This window comes from Chrysemys picta, chromosome 7, assembly GCF_011386835.1.
Source record: "Chrysemys picta bellii isolate R12L10 chromosome 7, ASM1138683v2, whole genome shotgun sequence".
In the NCBI taxonomy this organism is placed as follows: Eukaryota; Metazoa; Chordata; order Testudines; family Emydidae; genus Chrysemys; species Chrysemys picta.
Window position 1 is genome coordinate 33,494,621 of NC_088797.1, and position 18,514 is coordinate 33,513,134.

The window sequence follows — 18,514 nt, forward strand, 5'->3', positions numbered from 1 at the left end:
TAGACCCCATTCCCCTCCCCGCCATCCCTCAGCTCCAGAAGACCTGTCAACGCTGGTTCTCCACTTGTGAGGTAACTCCCTTCTCTTCAGCTGTCAGTATATAATGCCTGCATCTGTAATTTTCACTCCATACATCTGAAGAAGTGAGATTTTTTACCCATGAAAGCTTATGCCCAAATAAATCTTAGTCTTTAAGGTGCCACCGGACTCCTTGTTGTTTTTGTGGATACAGACGAACATGGCTACCCCCTGATAGGGCACAGGAAAGAAGCAGAGATGGGGCTGGGGTTGGCAGGGGGCTCCCAACATGAGCTTGGGGGTGGGGGCTGTGAGATGGACAGACGGACCCAAGTGGGGGACAGATGGGAACTGGGACCATTGGTTTTATTATATTTATTACATCTCTGAATCCTGTTGTTAGGTACAAATATACACAGCAAGGAATCTGTACAGCTGGGCTCACAGGGGAAGGGGGGGGATCCTGACTGTGACCCACACCCCACTCTCCCGCTCCCAAACCAACCCCCTGCACTCCCCCTCCATCATCAGCCACATGCATCAGCCCCCAGGCAACCTCCTCTTCCCTGCAGGGCAGGCGGGATACCCCAGGCAGCTCCTACCAGAGTAAGGGAAGTCACGCCCCCCCCTGTGGACCCACACTGGACCCTGATGCTGGAGCGCATAAGGATGTGTTTGAGGGATGTCAGGCGAGATCTTACTAATTTCACAACCCCCTCCCCACATTAACTCATGTCTCCATCCCGCATTAATAGAACCCAGGAGTCCTGACATGCAGCCACCTCCCCACCCCCTCAACCAGTAAAGGACCCATCCAATTGCCCCCAGAGCAGCTTCTGCACCCACTGGAAGGGCTGTCTCTCTCCCTTGCCCTACACCCTCTCCTCAGACGCCCCTTTGCCCCGTCTCTGTGTCACCCCATAGTGGGGGAGCCGGGAAGTCAGCTGGCAGATTTGGGGGGACAGGAGATCCCAGCTTGGGAGGAGTGGGAGGAAGAGCCACAGCTGGTGAGGAAGAGCAGACCCTAAAACACACAGAGCAGAGGGGTCAGTCTAGCTCTAACCACTACAGCCCACTCCCCTCTCAGAGCCCAGAACAAAACCCTCGAGCCCTGCCCACTTGGCCAGGGGTTCTTAAACTGGGGTCAGGACCCCTCTGGGGGTCACAAGATTATTATATGTGGGGTCACGAGCTGTCAGCCTCCACCCCAAACCCCGCTTTTAGAATGGTGTTACATATATAAAAATATGGTTTTAATTTATAAGGGGGTCACACTCAGAGGCTTGCTGTGTGAAAGGGGTCACCGGTACAAAAGTTTGAGAACCACTGTGCTAGGCCCCCTTCCCTTCCCTTCCCTTCCCTTCCCTTCCCTTCCCTGCAGCTCTTACGTGTTTGTCTTTATAAATGGACGTCGAAAACCCCGTCCTCCACATCCTGGACCTCCTCCTCGCGGATCTCTGCAGAGACACACACAGCTCTTTGCGGCTGCAACCCCAACGGAGCAGCCCACACTCCCACCACAAGGGGGAGACACTCAGCTAGGATTCATTATGGCCAGTACTCCCAATGCACTTTGACAAGCACGGATCCCTCCCACGTGCTGAGAAGCAGCCTCCTCTGGGCGGGGCATGGGGGCTGTTTGTACAGGGATCCCTCCTCTGGTGCTGAGATATAGCTGACTCTGGGGTGGGGTGTGGGGGCTGTTTCTACATGGATCCCTATTCTGGTGCTGAGATACAGCTGATTCTGGGGTGGGGTATGGGGGCTGTTTGTATAGGGACCTCTCCCCAGAGCTGAGATGCAGTCTCCTGGGGCGTGGGAGTGCTGTTTATACAGGGATCCCTGACCTGGTGCTGAGATGTGGCTGGCCCTGGGGTGAGGGCTGTTTATACTGCTGTCCCTCACCCAGCGCTGAGATGCAGCTGCCTCTGGGGTGGGATGCGGGGGCTGTATAGACAGGAAGCCTGTGCGGAAGCAGGCTGGGATAACACAATGTGTTGGTTGCCGGGGGCCCATGGTGGGGGTGTCTCAAAATAGCTGCCAGGGCTCAGAGCACCATTCCGCACCATCTGCAGCGACACAAACAGGAAGCAGCATGGTGGAGTATTATGGGCCAGCACTGAGGCCTCAGCGGGGTCAGGAAATCACATGGAGGAGGTGTTATCGGGCTTGCAAGCTGGCTTCCGGCACAACATCAGGGCCATGGGGAGAGTGGGGGAGGGGCTAGAGTCAGGTCTCCTGGGTTCTCTCCCAGCTCTAGTAGGAGAGTGCTGGAGGGGTTGGGGTGTGCCCTCAGCTCTGGGGTAGGTGGGTGGGGCTGCCCCCCCGGTGGCCATACCTGTGTGGCGTGGGGATCTGCAGGCCGGGCGGGGCAGTGAGAAGCTGAAGGAGCGGGCGGGGACGTGGGCAGGGCTGGCCAGGCTGAAACTCTTGGCCCGTTTGCGGCACTCCAGGGAGAGGTGTTCCCGGCACTGCCTGTGGCAGTTCACACCGCAGCCTGGGGGGCAACAAGGGAGGTCATGGGGGGTCGGCCCTGCGGCTCCCCTTGATGCAACCCCCCAAGGCCCCACACCTCCCCATATACCCTAATGCAGCCCAGGTCCCTCACACACCTCCCTGGCCCCAGCTCCCCAATTCCCCCTGCACTTCCAGCTCCCCCATGCACCCCCACAGCCCAGCTCCCCTGGTGCACCCCCACAGCCCAGCTCCCCCCATGCATCCCTTCATCCCAGCTCCCCAATTTCCTGGTGCACACCCACGGCCCAGTGCCCCCAATGCACCGCTCCATCTTCTGCAAAGCACGCCCAGCTCCCCCCCCCATGGCCCCACGCCTCCCTATATACCCCCAATGCACCCCTATCTCCAGAATACAATCACCCAAAGCCTCTTTCCCACAGCGCAGCCACAGCTTCCCCCCCAAGAACCCATAATTTCCCCAGGCAACCCCCTTCCCCCCTGCCCCCCATACTCACAGCGGCACTTTAACCCCTGTTTGTAGATTCCCAGTATCTGGGGAGAAAGATGTGAGGGGATGGAGTCAGCGAGGTGGGGGGGGCATGCTCAGTTACACTCCAGCAGTCGAATTGCTACAGTTGAAATGAGCTAATTTCACAAGATTTCGTTTCAGCTTTCTGTCCCAATTCCAAGTGTCCGGTTCTCGGGATCGCCCATGGAACGGACAAGCCGAGCATCGACCAATGCTGGTGAGGGGGATGAGCTGACACTGGGACGCTTATCCCTGCTGTGACGCAGCTGACTGGGGTGGGGGCTGTTTATACCGCTATCCCTCACCCAGCACTAAGTTGCAGCTGCCTCTGAGGTGGGAAACAGGGGCTGTGTATACAGGGATCCCTCACTGGGTGCCGAGATGCAGCTGGTCCTGGGGTGGAGTGTGGGGACTGTTTATACCGCTACCCCTCACCCAGCACTAAGATGCAGCTGTCTCGGGGGGTGGGGGGGGCACGGGGGCTGCTTATACAGGAATCCCTTGCACAGTTATCCCAGGATAAAGGTGCCTTCCCCCCATAGAACTCATCCTCTGAGAACAGCAAAGTCCCTTTACCCCAGTCTAACTGGGCCCTCTCTGGGTGAAGGGGTTGTCCTGTGATAACTAGGCCGGGACAAGGAAAGCTGGAGAGCTGTTGTGTGCTGAGATGGAGTCTGCGTCTCTTCAGTCATCTCCCCTGCCCCAGGGTCTAACCCCCCTTTTGCCCTCTCCGTGGCCGCAAAACACCCCACTAGCGTGGTGCGACTTTCCCTCGCGGAATCGACTCCCCAGTCATGTGGAACAAACCCCCCAATCTATGGATGGTGGCAGCTTGGGGGTCCTGTGTTCTCACAGGGGGGCCACAGAGGGCAGCCCCCAGAGCAACCAGCCTCTTGCACCCTCCCGGGGGGGCAGCAGTGACTCACCAGGCTCTTGCAGTGACGGCAGGACACAGGGTGCAGGAAGGTGGTCTCCTGGAAGCTGTGGATGAAGCCCATCTTCCCGTCCACCGCAGCGCTGGACTTCATGAAGTACGAGATCATCTCCTCCCGGCTGATGCAGCCATCCCTGGGGGCACACGGCGTCATGCTGGCAGCCAGGGCGCCCAGGTCTGCACGTGGCTCTGGGCGGGGACTGGGGGCCAGGGGGGTAGAGCAGGGGACTGGGAGTCAGAGCGCTCGGGGTCTGCGCCCAGCTCTGGGCAGGGAGTAGGGGCCAGAGCATTAGAGCTAGCAGTTGCGAGTCAGGATGCCCGGGGTCTGCACCTGGCTCTAGGTGGGGCCTGGGGTCAGGGGGGTAGAGCTGGGGGCTGGGAGTCAGGACTCCCAGGTTCCAACAAAGCAAGAAAGCATTATGGGGGATGAGGCTTCTAGGAGGAGCCCTGGCCCCAGTACCTCACCCCTCCTTCTGGTGTGAGGGGCCCACGGGATCCCCCTTCCTGTGCACTCACTGGTTCTCATCCAGGTCCCCAAATTTGCAGAGGTAGGGGAAGTTGTTGCGGATGATTTTGAACTCCTCCTGGGAGATGTGGCCGTCTCCATCCACGTCGAAATTCCGGAACACGGACTGCAAGGGGCAGCAGAGAGCGGAGGGAGAGTCAGGCCTAGGGGTACGCCACCCCCTACACAGCCCCAGGCACAAGGAGTACGGGGGGTGCTGCAGTGCCCCTGGGCTGCCAGCCCCACACCCGGGTCTTTGCTCCTGGCCTCAGGCCACATGGACTACAGGGGGCAGCAGAGAGCGGAGGGAGGGTCATCCCTAGGGGTACGCCACCCTCTATGCAGCCCCAGAGGCCCCCCCACACACACACGGACTACAGGGGGCAGCAGAGACTGGGGGGGGGGTCAGTTCCAGGTACCCTGCCCTAACACACAGTCTCAGAGCGCCCCCCACCCACAAAAACCATGGTGTCCAAGGTCCCTGCTCTCACCTCTACCATCTTCTCAATGTGTGTCCGCACCAGCGTCTGGTCCGGTTTGGGTTTCACAGCCAAGGCCCACTCGTCTATGTCAGCCGGTCGGCTTGGGGGGGAACAGGAGGTGGGGCTGGACGGCTGGATGGACATACAGAGACATATTCTCTGAGTGATCCCCTGGCCAGTGCGGAGATGCAACCAGCTCTGGGGTGGACCGCAGGGGCTGTTCATACCAGGATCCCTTGCCCGGTGTTGCGGCCCAAGGGCTGGAGCTGGGGGGGTGTTAGTGAACGTGTGGGACCCGGCAGCTCCCTCTCTCTGGACAGGAAGCTCAGCCCCCAGGGAGCAGAGCGGAAGGCAGCTGCGAATGCGCCTGGGAACCAGCTGCTGGGGCCGGATGGGACAGAGACGCCATGGCCTGCTGCTCCCCCCCATTCCCCACAGGGGGCAACCGAAGGGTCATGGCCCTGGGGGGGACGGGGCACAAGTCACACAGTGTTGTGCACTCACACACGCACTCACGGCCGACTTGCCACGGGGTTCTCTCTGCAGCGACAGCTGGTAGATCTCCTCCTCCGTCTGGTACTGATCCAGCGACACCTGGGGGAGCACAGCCCGTCAGACAGTGGGGGTGGGGGGTTCACCAGGAGCTGGCTGACAAGGTTGGCGTTGGCCTCAGAGAGCGGTTTGATGGTCTGGGGTGCAGGGAGCTACACGGAGGAAGGGAGTGCACTGCAGGTTGGGACGTAATGAGGGATGCAGTGGGGGGTCCGGGAGTTGGGATGCAATCGGGATGCAGTGAGGTTCAGGGGCTGGAGTGCAGGTGGTACTATGGGGGTGCAGTGAGAGGTCCAGCAGTTGGGGTGCAATGGGGGTGCAGAGGGCGGGGTCTCACTGTGAGCAGGTTGATGAGGTCCATGTTGGCCTCGAAGGGCGGTTTGATGCTCTGCACCAGCACCAGCTCGTTGAGGATCCCGAAGAGCTGCTGCATCTTGGTGCCGTTGACGCGGGTGTGGGCCCGGTCCAGCCAGTCAGGCAGTGCCACGTGCACGGCCACCAGGTCCTTGAGGTGCACACCCAGGATGGGGAAGCGGAAGCCGACGCAATCGGCCAGGCGGCGCCGGTAGCGGCTGTAGTTCCCCAGCGAGGTCACCAGCTCCGTCATGGACTCCCACAGCTGGGAAGGACGGGGGGTTAGGGGCTGGGCCCAGAACAAGACCCCAGCCTTGCCCCAGAGCTCTCCCGACCCCCCAACCCCGCCCCAGACCCCAACCTCGCCCCAGACCTCCCCCAACCTCCCAAGACCACCCCAGAGCTCGCCCAACCCCTCAACACTGCCCCAAACCCTAACCTTGCCCCAGAGTTCTCCCAACCCCCCCAACACTGCCACAGACCCCAACCTTGCCACAGAGCTCCCCCAAACCCCCAACCCCACCCCAGAGCTCCCCTACCCCTCAACCCCACCCCAGAGCTCTCCCGACTCCCCAACACCGCCCCAGACCCCAACCTCACCCCAGAGCTCTCCGACCCCCCAAGACCACCCCAGATCCCAACCACAGATCTCTCAGATCGCCACAGAGCTCCCCCAATCCCCCAACCCCACCCCAGAGCTCCCCCGACCCCACAACCCTGCCCCAGACCCCAACTCCACCCCACAGCTCCCACAACCCTGCCCCAGACCCCCCAGACCCCAACCCTGCCCCAGAGCTCCCCCAACCCCCAACACTGCCCCAGACCCCAACCCCCCAAGCCCACCCTAAACCCCAAGACCCCAAACCCCCCAACACTGTCCCAGACCCCTGAGACCCCAACCCCACCCCAACCACTTGATTGTCATCCCACCCTCCAGCATTGCCCCAGCCCCTCGAGTATCACCCCAGCCCTCTTCCCCCCGGCCCTGCGCCCTGTACCTTGGTGGTCTCAGAGCTGACGTGGCTGTGGGTCTCTTTGAGGCGGGAGATGGAGCTGTGACTCAGCCCCCCCACCACGGCCATCAGCGTGTTGAAATTCTGCAGCTGCAGGAGTCTCTGCAGGGATGGCCAGCCGGAGGGGGATCCAGCCGAGGGACGGTGGAGATCAGTGGGGGAGAGAGAGGTCGGATTAGTTCCAAGGACAGAGGAGTGGGACCTGGGGACATTCACACCTGGAGCCCAGCTGGGGCTCAGTGTACAATGGGCCAGCAGGGGGCTGCGGGTCAGGATTGAGGGGCCCCTCACCTGCGCCACCAGGATGAAGCGGGTGATGACCTGCGCCCGCTGCTGGGCGGTCGGCTTGCTCAGCACCATGAGCTGCACCCATTGTGAGACGCTGTTGAAAAGGGTGATGAACCGCTCCAGGATGGGGTTGTCCACAGTGCAGCCATGCATGACGAAGCTGTGATAGTCCTGGAACTGGGATGGAAACAGGGCGTCAGGGCCTGCTCCACGGGAGGGGGGAACATAGGGGGTGTGGCAGTGCCTGCCCCATGGGGGAGCATGGGAGTTCAGTGCCTGCCGCACGGACATAGAGGGTGGGGAAGTGCCTGCCCCATGGGGGGAGGAAAGGTCATTCCCAAAGCAGCCCTCCACCCCCAGCAGCCTCCCCAGCCCCTTGGCAGCCCCTCCTGGCTGCCGCAGGGTCTCCGCCCCGCACCAGGATCTTGCAGAAGGAGCGGTACTCCAGGTAGGTGAGATGCTCCGCCAGCTCGGAGGACTCCAGGTGATCAAAGAGCAGCGACATCTTGCGTTTCTTCGGGGCCACCGGGTTGCGCTGGGTCACTTGGCGCTTCCACTTGTAGGTAGGGCTGGAGGGGGGAGGCATAGCGGGGGGGGGGGTATGTTAGAGCCAAGCCAGTCTTTGGACCCAACTGCCGATACACGCTCTTCCTGCACACGCATGCACAGCCCAGAGACCCCTGCGTGCTCCCACGCCCCGTGCACACACAGACACGCCATGTGCAAACATATGCCTTATGCACTCCGACACACACACCATGCACACACACACACACCATGTGCAAACACATGCCTCATGCACTCCTACACACACACCATGCACACGCATACACGCCATGTGCAAACACATGCCTCATGCACTCACACACAAACACCATGCACACACACCATGTGCAAACACATGCCTTGTGCACTCCCACACACACACCATGCACATGCACACAGGCCATGTGCAAACACACGCCTCGTGCACTCCCTCACACACACCATGTGCACACACATATGTCCTGGACACTCCCATGTGCATGCCCTGCTCATGCCCACACAAACATGCCCCATGCACTCTGACACACACACGCACAGTGCACACACACAACAGACTCATTCACAAGCATGCACTGGACCACCCCTGTGCACACGCTTGTGCCCCAGCTCACACCCGCTCCTCAGTCCTCCTCAGCCCATATAGGCCCCCTGCTCACATACAGGGTGCTGTTGGGGTGACAGCTGTTCTGGGACACCTCACCCCTATCCCTGACCCTCCCATTCCCCCAGCTCCCCACCACCTCGACCCCATCCCCATGCCCCCTCAGATCTCCCAACTCCCCCACTCCCCATGCTCCCACCCCTGCCACATACACATTCTCAATGTCGATGAGGTTGCTGTGGCGCCGGTTCCCCTCGCGGCCCAGAACCTCCTTTAGCTCCTTGATCTGCTCTGCTAGCTCCGGGTTCAAATCAAACTCCGCCGGGAATGCTGAGATCCAGTACCTGGGAGGGGGAGGGGTAATGACAGCCAACACCCGGAACACAGCCGCCTCTGGGGTGGGGTGCAGGGACTGTTTATACAGGGATCCCTCACCCAGCACTGAGATGAAGCCGCCTCTGGGGTTGGGCACAGAGGCTGTTTATACAGGGATCCCTCACCCAGTGGAAAGATGCGCTATGTTGAGTCCCCTGCTGCTCCCTGCAGCACTGTGCCTTTGAATGCCGCACTGGGGCCAGCTCTGCCCCTGAGGTTTGAGAATGCTGCCCAGAAATGTGGGGCTCCTCTAGACTCACCTCACCAGGTGGCAGGTTTTCACCTGCAGGGAACTGCTTTCTGAGCTACGAGACTCTTGGTAGGTGCAAGGGCAGAGTTAAGGTGAATTCCACATTGCAGGCACAAGAGACTGGGGGAAGGGGGAGAAAGGGGGAGGAGCTGGGGGTGGAGCTGGGCCATGGATTTAGGGCCCTTGGATCAGGCTGGGAGGAGTCAGTGTTCTAGAATCACAGCAATGCAGGGCTGGAAGGGACCTCCAGAGGTCACCGAGTCCAGCCCCCCACGCTGAGGCAGGGCCAAGCAAACCCAGAGCATCCCTGACAGGTGTTTGTCCAGCCTGTTCTTACCACCTCCAGTGATGGGGAGTCCGCAGCCTCCCCTGGCAGCCTGTTCCAGAGCTTAACTAGCCTAAGAAAGTGTTTCCCAAAAGCTAACCTACTTCTCCCTTGCTGCAGATTAAGCCCATGACGTCTGGTCCTACCTCCAGTGGACGTGAAGAACAGCTGGATCACCGTCCTCTGCAGAACACTCCTGAACATATTGGAAGACTGTTAGCAGTTGTCTCCCCTCCCCCGTCTTTTCTCAAGCCTAAACATGCCCAGCTTTTTAGCCTTTCCTCCCAGGGCAGGTTTTTAGACCTTTTACCATTTTTGTTGCTCTCCTCTGTATGCTCTCCAATTTCTCCACAGCTCTCCTAAAGCCTGGCACCCAGACTTGCATGCTGTACTCCAGCTGAGGCCTCCCCAGTGCCGAGTAACATCTCCGGTGTCTTACACACGCCTCTCCCGTTAACACAGCCCAGACAATAACAGTCTTTTCCACAACGGCATCACGCTGTTGGCTTAGATTCCCTTGGTGAGCCAACCCCTAGATCCTTTTCAAGAGGACTATCACCTAGCCAGTCTTTCCCCATTTTGTGATTTCTCCTTCCTCAGTGCAGTCCTTTGCACTTGTCTTTATTGAATTTCATCTTCTTTCAATTCTCCAATTTCTCAAGGTCATTCTGAATTCTAATCCTGTCCTCCAAAGTGCTCACAATCCCCACAGTTTAGTGTCATCCGCCAGTTTTATAAACCTACTCTCCACTGCATCATCCAAGTCATTAATGAAAATATTGACTAGCCCCAGATCCAGGACTAACCCCTCTGGGACCCCACTCAATACATCCCCCCAGTTTGACAGAGAACCACTGATAGACTGTCCTCAAAGAGCAGCTTTCAACCAGTTCTGCATCCACCTTCTAGCAATTTCATCTAGACAATATTTCCCTAGTCTGCTTATGAGAATGGGAGACTGGGTCAAAAGCGTTACTAAAATCAAGATCTATCATGTCTACTGCTTCCCCCCAGCCACTAGGCCAGTAACCCTGTCAAAGAAGGATATTAGGCTGGTTTGGCAGGATTTGCTCTTGACAAACCCACGCTGGCTATTTCTTATAACCCTATTATCCTCCAGGGATTTACAAACTGATTGTTCAATAATTTGTTCCGGTATCTTGCCAAGTATGGAAGTTAGGCTGCCTGGTCTATAATCCCCGGGGTCCTCTTAGTTCCCCCGTTTAGAGACAGGTGCTATGTCTGCCCTTCTCCAGTCCCTGAGGACCTCATCCGTCCTCCATTTCTCAAAGACAATCGCTAACAGCTCCCGGATTGCTTCAGCTCCTTCCTTAAGGATCCAAGAGTGAACTGCACCAGACCCTGCCAACTTGAATAGATTGAACTCCTCTAAATACTCTTTAACCTGCTCTTTCCCTGTCTGGCCTGCATTCCTCCCCCTTGTTGTTAATATTCATTGTGCTGAGTACCTGTCACCATTAACCGTTTTAGTGAAGACTGAAGCAAATTAGGCATTAAACCCCCCTGCTTTCTTGATGTCATCAATTAGCTCGCCTTCCTCAGGAAGTAGTGGACCTGCACTTTCCTTCATCTTTCTCTTGCTCCCAATGTTTTTAAAGAACCTCTTCCGACTGCCTTTCTGTAACTCATTTTGTGCCTTAGCCTCTCGGATTTTGCCCCTACCTGCTGGTGCAATTCTTCTGTGCTCTTCCTGTCCACATTTGCATTTTTTGAGGGATTCTTCCTTGCTTTTAAGATTATTAAAGAGTTCCAGAGGGAGCCACCTTGGCCTTTTCGTGTCTTCCCTTCGCATCAGCCTACTTTGCTGTTGTGCCTTTAACACTGTCGCTGAGAAACTCCCAGCTTTCTCCCTTCAATTTGCTTCCCCTGGGACCTTAGCTCCCAGTTCTCTGACCTGTTGAAGTCCATTTTTTTGAAGCCCATTGTCCTGATCCTGCTGCCCCCACTCCTTCCTTTCCTTAGAGTCATGAAATGGTGTAATTTCAGGGTCACTTTCACCCAGATTGCCTTCTGCCTTCACATGCACAACCAATTCCTCCCTGTTGGTCTGAGGTGTTGTTGAAATGTATGCGGACCCCCCGGTCCTGCAGGGGTCCCCTGGTGAGCCCCAGCTGGGGAGACACCCAGCTAGAAGAATAAGCCAGCTCTGTCCTCACCAGCCAGGGATATGTGCTTTGTGAAGGGAGGGGGTGCCCAGGAGGGAAATGAGGGCAGTAGGTTGCCTCGAGGCAGGTGGGGGGGTGAATGAGGGAAGGAGGTGCAGGAAGGGGGGTGGAGGGCTCACAAGGATATATGTGCAGCAGCTTGGCGGCCAGCTGGGAGGAGGGGATGTACCAGGGATGCATCATCAGGAACATTCGCACCAGCTGGGGGTCCCGCACCTTCCCCTCATCATCTGCAAGAGAGAGTAGGCCCTGCTTAGAGATCCGGCAACCCACCACCCCCTCAGAGACCCCCGCAATTCCCCACTCCGCTCAGAGACCTCCCGCAACCACCCTCCCCGCTCAGGGATCCCACAAGCCCCCACCCTGCTCAGACCCCCCACTACTAAGAGACCTCCCCACAGCTCCCCACCCCATTCAGACCCACCCCATTACTCAGACACCGCCCACAACCCCCTACCCTGCTCAGAGATCCCGCAACCTCCCACCCCACTCAGAGACTCCCCCTGCAACCCCCCACCCTGTTCAGAGATCCCACTACCACCCACCACTCTCAGATCCCCCCACTACTCAGAGATCCCCCGCAACCTCCCATCCCACAACCTCCCACCCCACTCAGAGACCCCCCGCAACCCCCCACCTTGCTCAGAGACCCCCTACAGACTCTCAGTCTGTTCAAAGACCCCCCCACCCCACTCAGAAACCCCCAATACTACTCAGAGACCCCACCCCCACAACCCCACACCCTACTCAGAGACCCCACCCTGCTCAGAAACCCCCGCAACCTCCCACTCTACTCAAAGATCCCCCACACCACTCAGAGATCCCCCACAACCCTTCAACCTGCCTACACAGAGACCCCCTATACCCAACCCGCTCAAAAGACCCCTACTGACTCCCCAACCCAGAGACCCCTGTGATCCCCTCCCCGACTCGGCACCCCCTGTTGACCCCCCAACCTACTCAGATTACATCTGCACAGCCTTTGGCAGTGAGGCTCAGAGCTTGGGTCGCAGACTTGCAGACATTGCTGGGCAGACATCGCTGTGTGAACATTGCAGCTCGGGCTGTGAAGCCTGGGGGCGGGGGTCTCCAGCCCAGGTGACAGTGTCTACACAGCTATTCTTAGCCCCGGGGCATGAGCCCTAGGACCCTGCATCTGTTGCCCCAGGCTCGGAGACTTGCTGCGTGGCTGCTGCTCACCATGTGGACATAGCCACAGAGAAACCCCCGCCACACACACACACTGCTCAGCAACCCATACTGACCCTGCTCCCTGCAGCACAGCACCCCCTAGCCCCTCACCGGGGTCCTGGGGTCAGCACTGCTTGCAAGGGGAGAGCACCCCCTGCTGAGCCCCCACAGCACAGCACCCCCAGCCCCTCACCAGGATCAGCAGACTGGGAGCAGAGAGCGCCCTCTGCTGAGCCCCCGCCCCACTCCCTGCAGCACAGCGTCCCCAGACCCTCACTGGGGTCAGCACTGATTACAAGGGGGAAAGCGCCCCTGGCTGAGTCCCCGCCCCACTCCCTGCAGCACAGCGCCCTCTAGGGGTCAGGACAATTGACCCTATAGGTTGAAGAAAACCCCAAAGCCCCAGCCTGACCCCAGTCCCTTGGGCAGCCCCAGCCTTCCATATGCCACCTCCCCAGGCTCACACCCCACCTCACACCTTACAGCCACCTGCACCAACAACCCCTTCTTCCCACACATGCTCCTAAATAACAGCTCCCCCCCAGCGCATTACCAAAGGCCTCAATGCAGCCCTGCAGCAGCTCCTCAACAGTACAGCCCTTGTCCAGGTCCAGCGTCCCGCTCATCTCTGCTCCTCCCGTGCCGGCCAGCTCCCCCTCTGCCAGCCTGGGGTCCCACCACAGACAAGTGCTGCCCAGCTCAGGGGCAATGTGTCAGCGGCCCCCTAAGATCAGGGATCCCTGGCGAGAACCTGCCACTGAAAGAGAAGATGGGGCTAGAGTTATAACTCTTAGGAGATGCAGCCGCCTCTGGGGTAGGGGAGCTGTTTCTACAGAGATCACTTGCCTGAGGCTGAGGTGCACTGGGGTCAGCGCTGCCCAGAGGGGTAGTTGCAGAGATCAGCCAAGGGAGGCCGTCCAGGGTCTAGGGTGTTTCTGTTCCCTTCGCCCTGACGCTGTGAACACTGGGGGAGGGAGAGTTTGTTGCAAAACAAAACAGCTAGAGAATTTCGGGTAAAGTTGCAAAATGTTTCCTCCATCCTGGCTTCCTGCCTTGGCCCGGGTCAGAGACAGGCTCTGTTTTGCCCCTGGGAGTGTAGAAGTATGGGACATGGGGACTTTCCCCTCCAGGGAGCACAGGCTCCAATTTGGTTCCGGGGTGGGGAGACTGGCTGGCTCGGGGATGGGGGGAATGAGACATGGGCCTTCCTCCTCTAAGTTACAACCTTCCACTTTGACCCTAAAAACACAAAGCATGTGCAACTTCAACATCCCAGCAGGAAAACTGCCGCGGAGAGATTAGCCCATGATCACAGAGTGGGGAAATAGAACCCAGGAGTCCTGGCTCCCTAGCCCCCCCTGCTCTCCCCCACTAGACCCTGCTCTCCACCCAGAGCTGGGGACAGAACCCAAGCATCCTGGAACCCAGCCCCAAGTTCTTCTGACCTTGCACAAAGCCCGAAGGAGCAGCCCCTGCAGCTGGGGCCCACTGAGCTATTCTGAGCCCTGTGGCTGTTAAAGGACCAGGATGGAATTTATAAGTGGCCTTTTGCATAGTAACATCGCTTGGAGGGTGAGGAGAGGCGGGGGGGCTGTCTGCTCTTTGGTTGGGGGGCTGTAAAGAGGGGGTGATCATAGGTGGAAAGCAAGTTCCCAGGCTCTATCCCCCCGGTAAAGGTATCTGAGGGTTAAACGTGACAACAGGGGATTGGGTCAGATCCAGAGCCAAGGAATGTTTGGAGAGAGATGAAGGACCCAGGAATCCGGCCACAATGACTCAGGCTGAGAGATTAATTTAGACAAGGGCTCACATCTCGGGAATTCGAGCTGCACTGTGTGCGGAGCTGGAATCTAGGGAACGGCTCCTGATGGATTAGCGAACGGGTGGGGGGGGAATCGGGGCCTGGTGCGCAAGGTGCCATCCATATCTGGGATCCAGTGGGAATGGATTTAGAGCTGTGCTGTAAATCCCTGCATAAACAGCACCTCCCCAGAAGTGGCTGCATTTCAGCACCAGGCAAGGGCTCCCTCTATAAACAGCCCCCACGTCCCACCCCAGAGTTGTCTGCATCTCAGCATCAGGCAAGGGATCCCTTTGTGTAATTGCTCTGTAGTAAGACAAGATTATTATTAATCTTTTAAAACAAGCTTTTGTGTGTGCAACTTACCACGCTGTAAATTGAGGGTTGGGGTTTCTTGCAGTGTTATTTTTAGGCAGCTTTTTGTTCATGGTTAGTTAGAAGCAACAATGAGTGAGTGAGCTGAGGGGGGAGGACTGAACGAAAGGCGTTTGGGGGGGACGGTCCCTCTTTTCCATCTGGCTGTTTGTTTGCACAGCACCTCCTACTAACTGCATGTCCCTCACATACGCACCAGCCATGTTGCAAAATATCAATCAAAATACAGTGTTGCCAAATGTCAGTTGCCTCACAGTCATCTCTGGGATAAACACACGCCACCACACACACATTGTACACACTGTATGCAGCATAAACACACAGTCGCACTGCACACACACGCACTATCACACTGTGTGGCATAAAGCTTTGCCAAGACACAGCTCTGCTGCACGCAATACCGCACTGCACACACCTGGCCCATAGTGTACTGTGCACACACAGACACACACACACAGCCATGCTGCATGCACTATACTGCACTGTACACCCGTCGACCATAGTGTACTGTGTGCACAGACACACACACGGCCATGCTGCATGCACTATACCGCAGTGCACACACCTGGCCCATAGTGTACTGTGCACACACAGACACACACACACAGCCATGCTGCATGCACTATACTGCACTGTACACCCGTCGACCATAGTGTACTGTGTGCACAGACACACACACGGCCATGCTGCATGCACTATACCGCAGTGCACACACCTAGCCCATAGTGTACTGTGCACACACAGGCACAACCATGCTGAACCCAAAATGAAACCCCATCATTGCATAGCCTGTTGGCACCCCCACACACCCCTGGGCTGTGGGTCCCAGCTGCATGGGGGACAAGGACCTTTTTTATCCTCTTCCTGTATCTCAGCCAGGCCTCTGAGCTTTTATTAGCTACAATACAACAGGGGGTCACCCCACCCCAGTGACATGGGCCCCACTCTTCAGTCAGGACTACTAAGCTATGGCTCTGGGGCACCTGCTCCCTGCCCCCATCACTGCCTTTAGAGCCCCCCATTAACCCCCCATTATGCCCCCCAGTGCACCCACCACCCTTCCAACTCCATTCAACCCCCTCCCCAATTAAGTGGGGATTATAACCCAGGGCAGTGCCAGCTCAGCAGCCCCCAGCCATCCCCAAAGTAGGGGTGGCAGCAGGGAGAGCCCCCGTGTGCCTCCCTTGTGTGCGTGTGTGTGTGGGGGGGGAGACAGGGAAGTGCAGTCCCTTCCCCCACCAGCCAGGGCGCCAGGGGTTGGTGTGACAGTGGCAGGCGGCTGATGTGACGGGGGCAGGGGAGGGGGTGGCGTGATGGGGGCAGTGGGTGGGGGTGTGCCGGGGCAGGGGGAGCAGTGTGACAAGGCTAGAAGTGTGATGGGTGAAGTGGGCAGGAAGGGTGGTGGGCAGGGGGCAGGAGATCGGTGTGATAGGGCAGGGGCAGGGGAATGGTGTGAAGGGGGGTCGGTGTGATGGGGTGAAAATCGGTGCGACCGGGGCCGTCCGGCTGGAGAAACAGGGCTGAGCCCCAGTAAACTCGTCTCACAGGTGGGAGTGACTTTCACTCCCTGCGGCCGATCGGGGCAGGCGCCCCCTAGAGGGGCAGGCCCTGTCCCGCTCCCCGGCCCCCCGCCCCGGGGCCGGCGCCCCCTAGAGGGTCAGGCCCGGGTCCCCCCCGTGTGGCTCACCCGGCTCCGCTCTGCTCCTGCGCTGGGCGATATTCAAACGCGGCCGGGCTGCACAATGCGGCTTGTGTCTCCTTATCACCCCCCCCCCCCCCGCCCCGACTTCCTCCTGCTGCCGGCACGGGGAGGGTCGTGCGGGTCCAAACGCCGCCTGCTCCGCCCGCCGCGCGGAGCGCCCCGGCCGGGCCGCCTGCCCCGCAGCTGGGGGGCGCCCCGGGCCAGGGGGCTGGGCGGGGGTCTCAGCAGGCGGGGGGGCGCAGCGGGCCGAGGGGGCTGGGCGGGGGTCTCAGCAGGCGGGGAGGGGGGTGCAGCCGGCCGAGGGGGCTGGGCGAGGGTCTCAGGAGGCGGCGGGGGGGGGGAGGGGGCTGGGCAGGGGCGCACACACCCTTCGTTCACGCCGATGGTTGCTCGCCCCCCAGGAGAGCCAGAGACCGCAGGTGCCACTGCAGAATTCTTAACCCCTCCTGTGCCGGGTGCGCTGCCCTCACCCAGCGCCACTGGGGAGGGGGGGCTCAAAGCGAAGCGGGGAGCAGCCCCCGCCAATTCCATATGCACCAGTTATTCTGGGAGGGGGCAGCTCTGGGGACCCCCAGCTTCTCCCCCTAGTCTCATGTGCGGGGCGATTGGGGGGTAATAGAGCAAAGGAGGTGGGGTGACTGGAACTCTTCCCTCCCCCCACACTGAGGGGCACACACAGCCCGGGGGGGGGGGGTGTTGCTGGGCCCTATGTTGCTCAGCCATGGACAGGGCAGTCCCAGTCCCATTCATGGGGCGGGGGAGGGAGGGGGGAGGGGAGGAGCCCGAGGCTGCAACCAGCTCCAACAATTGTCATGGCAACCAGCCCTACAGGAGTGGGGAATGGGGACCCAGGCAGTGGATGTGGGTGCTGGGCTGAGCAGGTGGGGGATGGGGAGAGCTGGTCTCAGCCCCCCACCCCACCCCCAGCCCAAGGAGTCTCAGTGTCACCCTCTCCCCCTCAGGCCCAGCCACCTGCAGCATCATCCACCCCTCCCTCCTTCAGGCCCAGATTGTCAGCCTCTGAACCCCATTTTAGCACTCAGCGGCCTAGCAGTGATCATGGAGAACAGTCTCCACCCCTTTGCTGGGGCACCATGCCGGACAGGGTGGAGCAGGCTGGGTGGGGGGGAAGTGGTCTGCGGTTAACAGAAATGCCATGCGCGTTTCTGTGGTTGGCAAACAGTCCTAAACTCTAGGGCAGGATGAGGAACACCCTCTCCTCCCTCCCACCCTGCCCCACCACCTCACCCCAACCCCTTTCCCATCCCCCCTCTGGATTGGGTGCATGTCTCCCCAAGAGTCAAAACTTGCTTACTCACTAACCTAGAAGAGCAGGCGCAACCTTAGTGCATTAGTGGGTGTGCGGGGCTGTCCTAAAATCCTGAGCCCCACCCCCTGGCACATGGAATGGGGGGTCAGCGCCACCATGCTTGCTAAGGGGTTGCAGCCCCATCTGTGCAGTGGAGGCATTTGTCAGGCCCCAGTCTTTTTTCCGGTACAGAAGAGGGGACTGGGGGGCGCTATTGACTGGTTCAGATTTGGGGGGATGGATGGATTACGTACAATGGGTTCTATCCCCAGCTCTGGCAAGAGAGTGGGGTCTAGTGGTTAGAGCAGGGCAGGGGCTGGGAGCCAGGACTCCTGGGTTCTATTTTCAGACGTCTGTGATATCTTGGGCAAGCCGATGGCTGAGTTTCCCCTTTGTAAATGGGGCCAAGCCCCTTTGGGTCCCAGCCTTGCAGCAAGAGGGCATGTGGGGTCACTGCTACAGTTATTCCCTTGCTCTCTGGCACCCTCTTATGTGCACATCAGGAATTGCTGCTTAACCCGGCAGAGCTAGCAGAGCATGTGTACAAGTGTGTGTTTTTCTGTGTGCGCCGGCTCAGAGGGGGTGAGTGTGCACATGCACAAGAGCCAGCTGAGTGTGAGAGCTGGCAGAGCATGAGTACAAGAGTGTTCAGGAGTTCTGAGTGTGTGCACACGGTGGCTCTGTGTGTGTGCGTGTGCACATGTTGGCTGGGTGGGTGTGC

The 18,514-nt window shown here is 59.0% G+C and overlaps 1 protein-coding gene across 7 annotated transcripts; it reads right to left on the reverse strand.

The window, feature by feature from the left end:
• Positions 1–378: 378 nt before the first annotated feature.
• On the reverse strand, positions 379–16,730 carry RASGRP2 (RAS guanyl releasing protein 2). 7 transcript variants are annotated; one of them, XM_065551138.1, is made up of 18 exons: positions 16,470–16,721; positions 13,453–13,570; positions 13,160–13,363; positions 11,543–11,645; positions 8,915–8,977; positions 8,492–8,623; positions 7,551–7,701; positions 7,136–7,309; positions 6,830–6,946; positions 5,815–6,096; positions 5,430–5,519; positions 4,935–5,057; positions 4,455–4,570; positions 3,931–4,072; positions 2,991–3,027; positions 2,357–2,515; positions 1,407–1,475; positions 379–1,042 (listed from the first exon to the last, which is right to left on the reverse strand). In XM_065551138.1, exons 3-17 carry the CDS (start codon positions 13,230–13,232, stop codon positions 1,417–1,419), a joined length of 1,821 nt encoding a protein of 606 aa, XP_065407210.1. In that variant the 5' UTR covers positions 13,233–13,363; positions 13,453–13,570; positions 16,470–16,721; the 3' UTR covers positions 379–1,042; positions 1,407–1,416. The 7 variants fall into 7 exon arrangements, with proteins under 7 accessions (XP_065407210.1, XP_065407212.1, XP_065407213.1 ...); XM_065551140.1 differs by lacking the exon at positions 16,470–16,721 and adding an exon at positions 14,774–16,443; XM_065551141.1 differs by lacking the exon at positions 16,470–16,721 and adding an exon at positions 14,774–16,443 and having other exon boundaries at positions 13,453–13,845.
• Between the last annotated feature and the right edge of the window lie 1,784 nt (positions 16,731–18,514).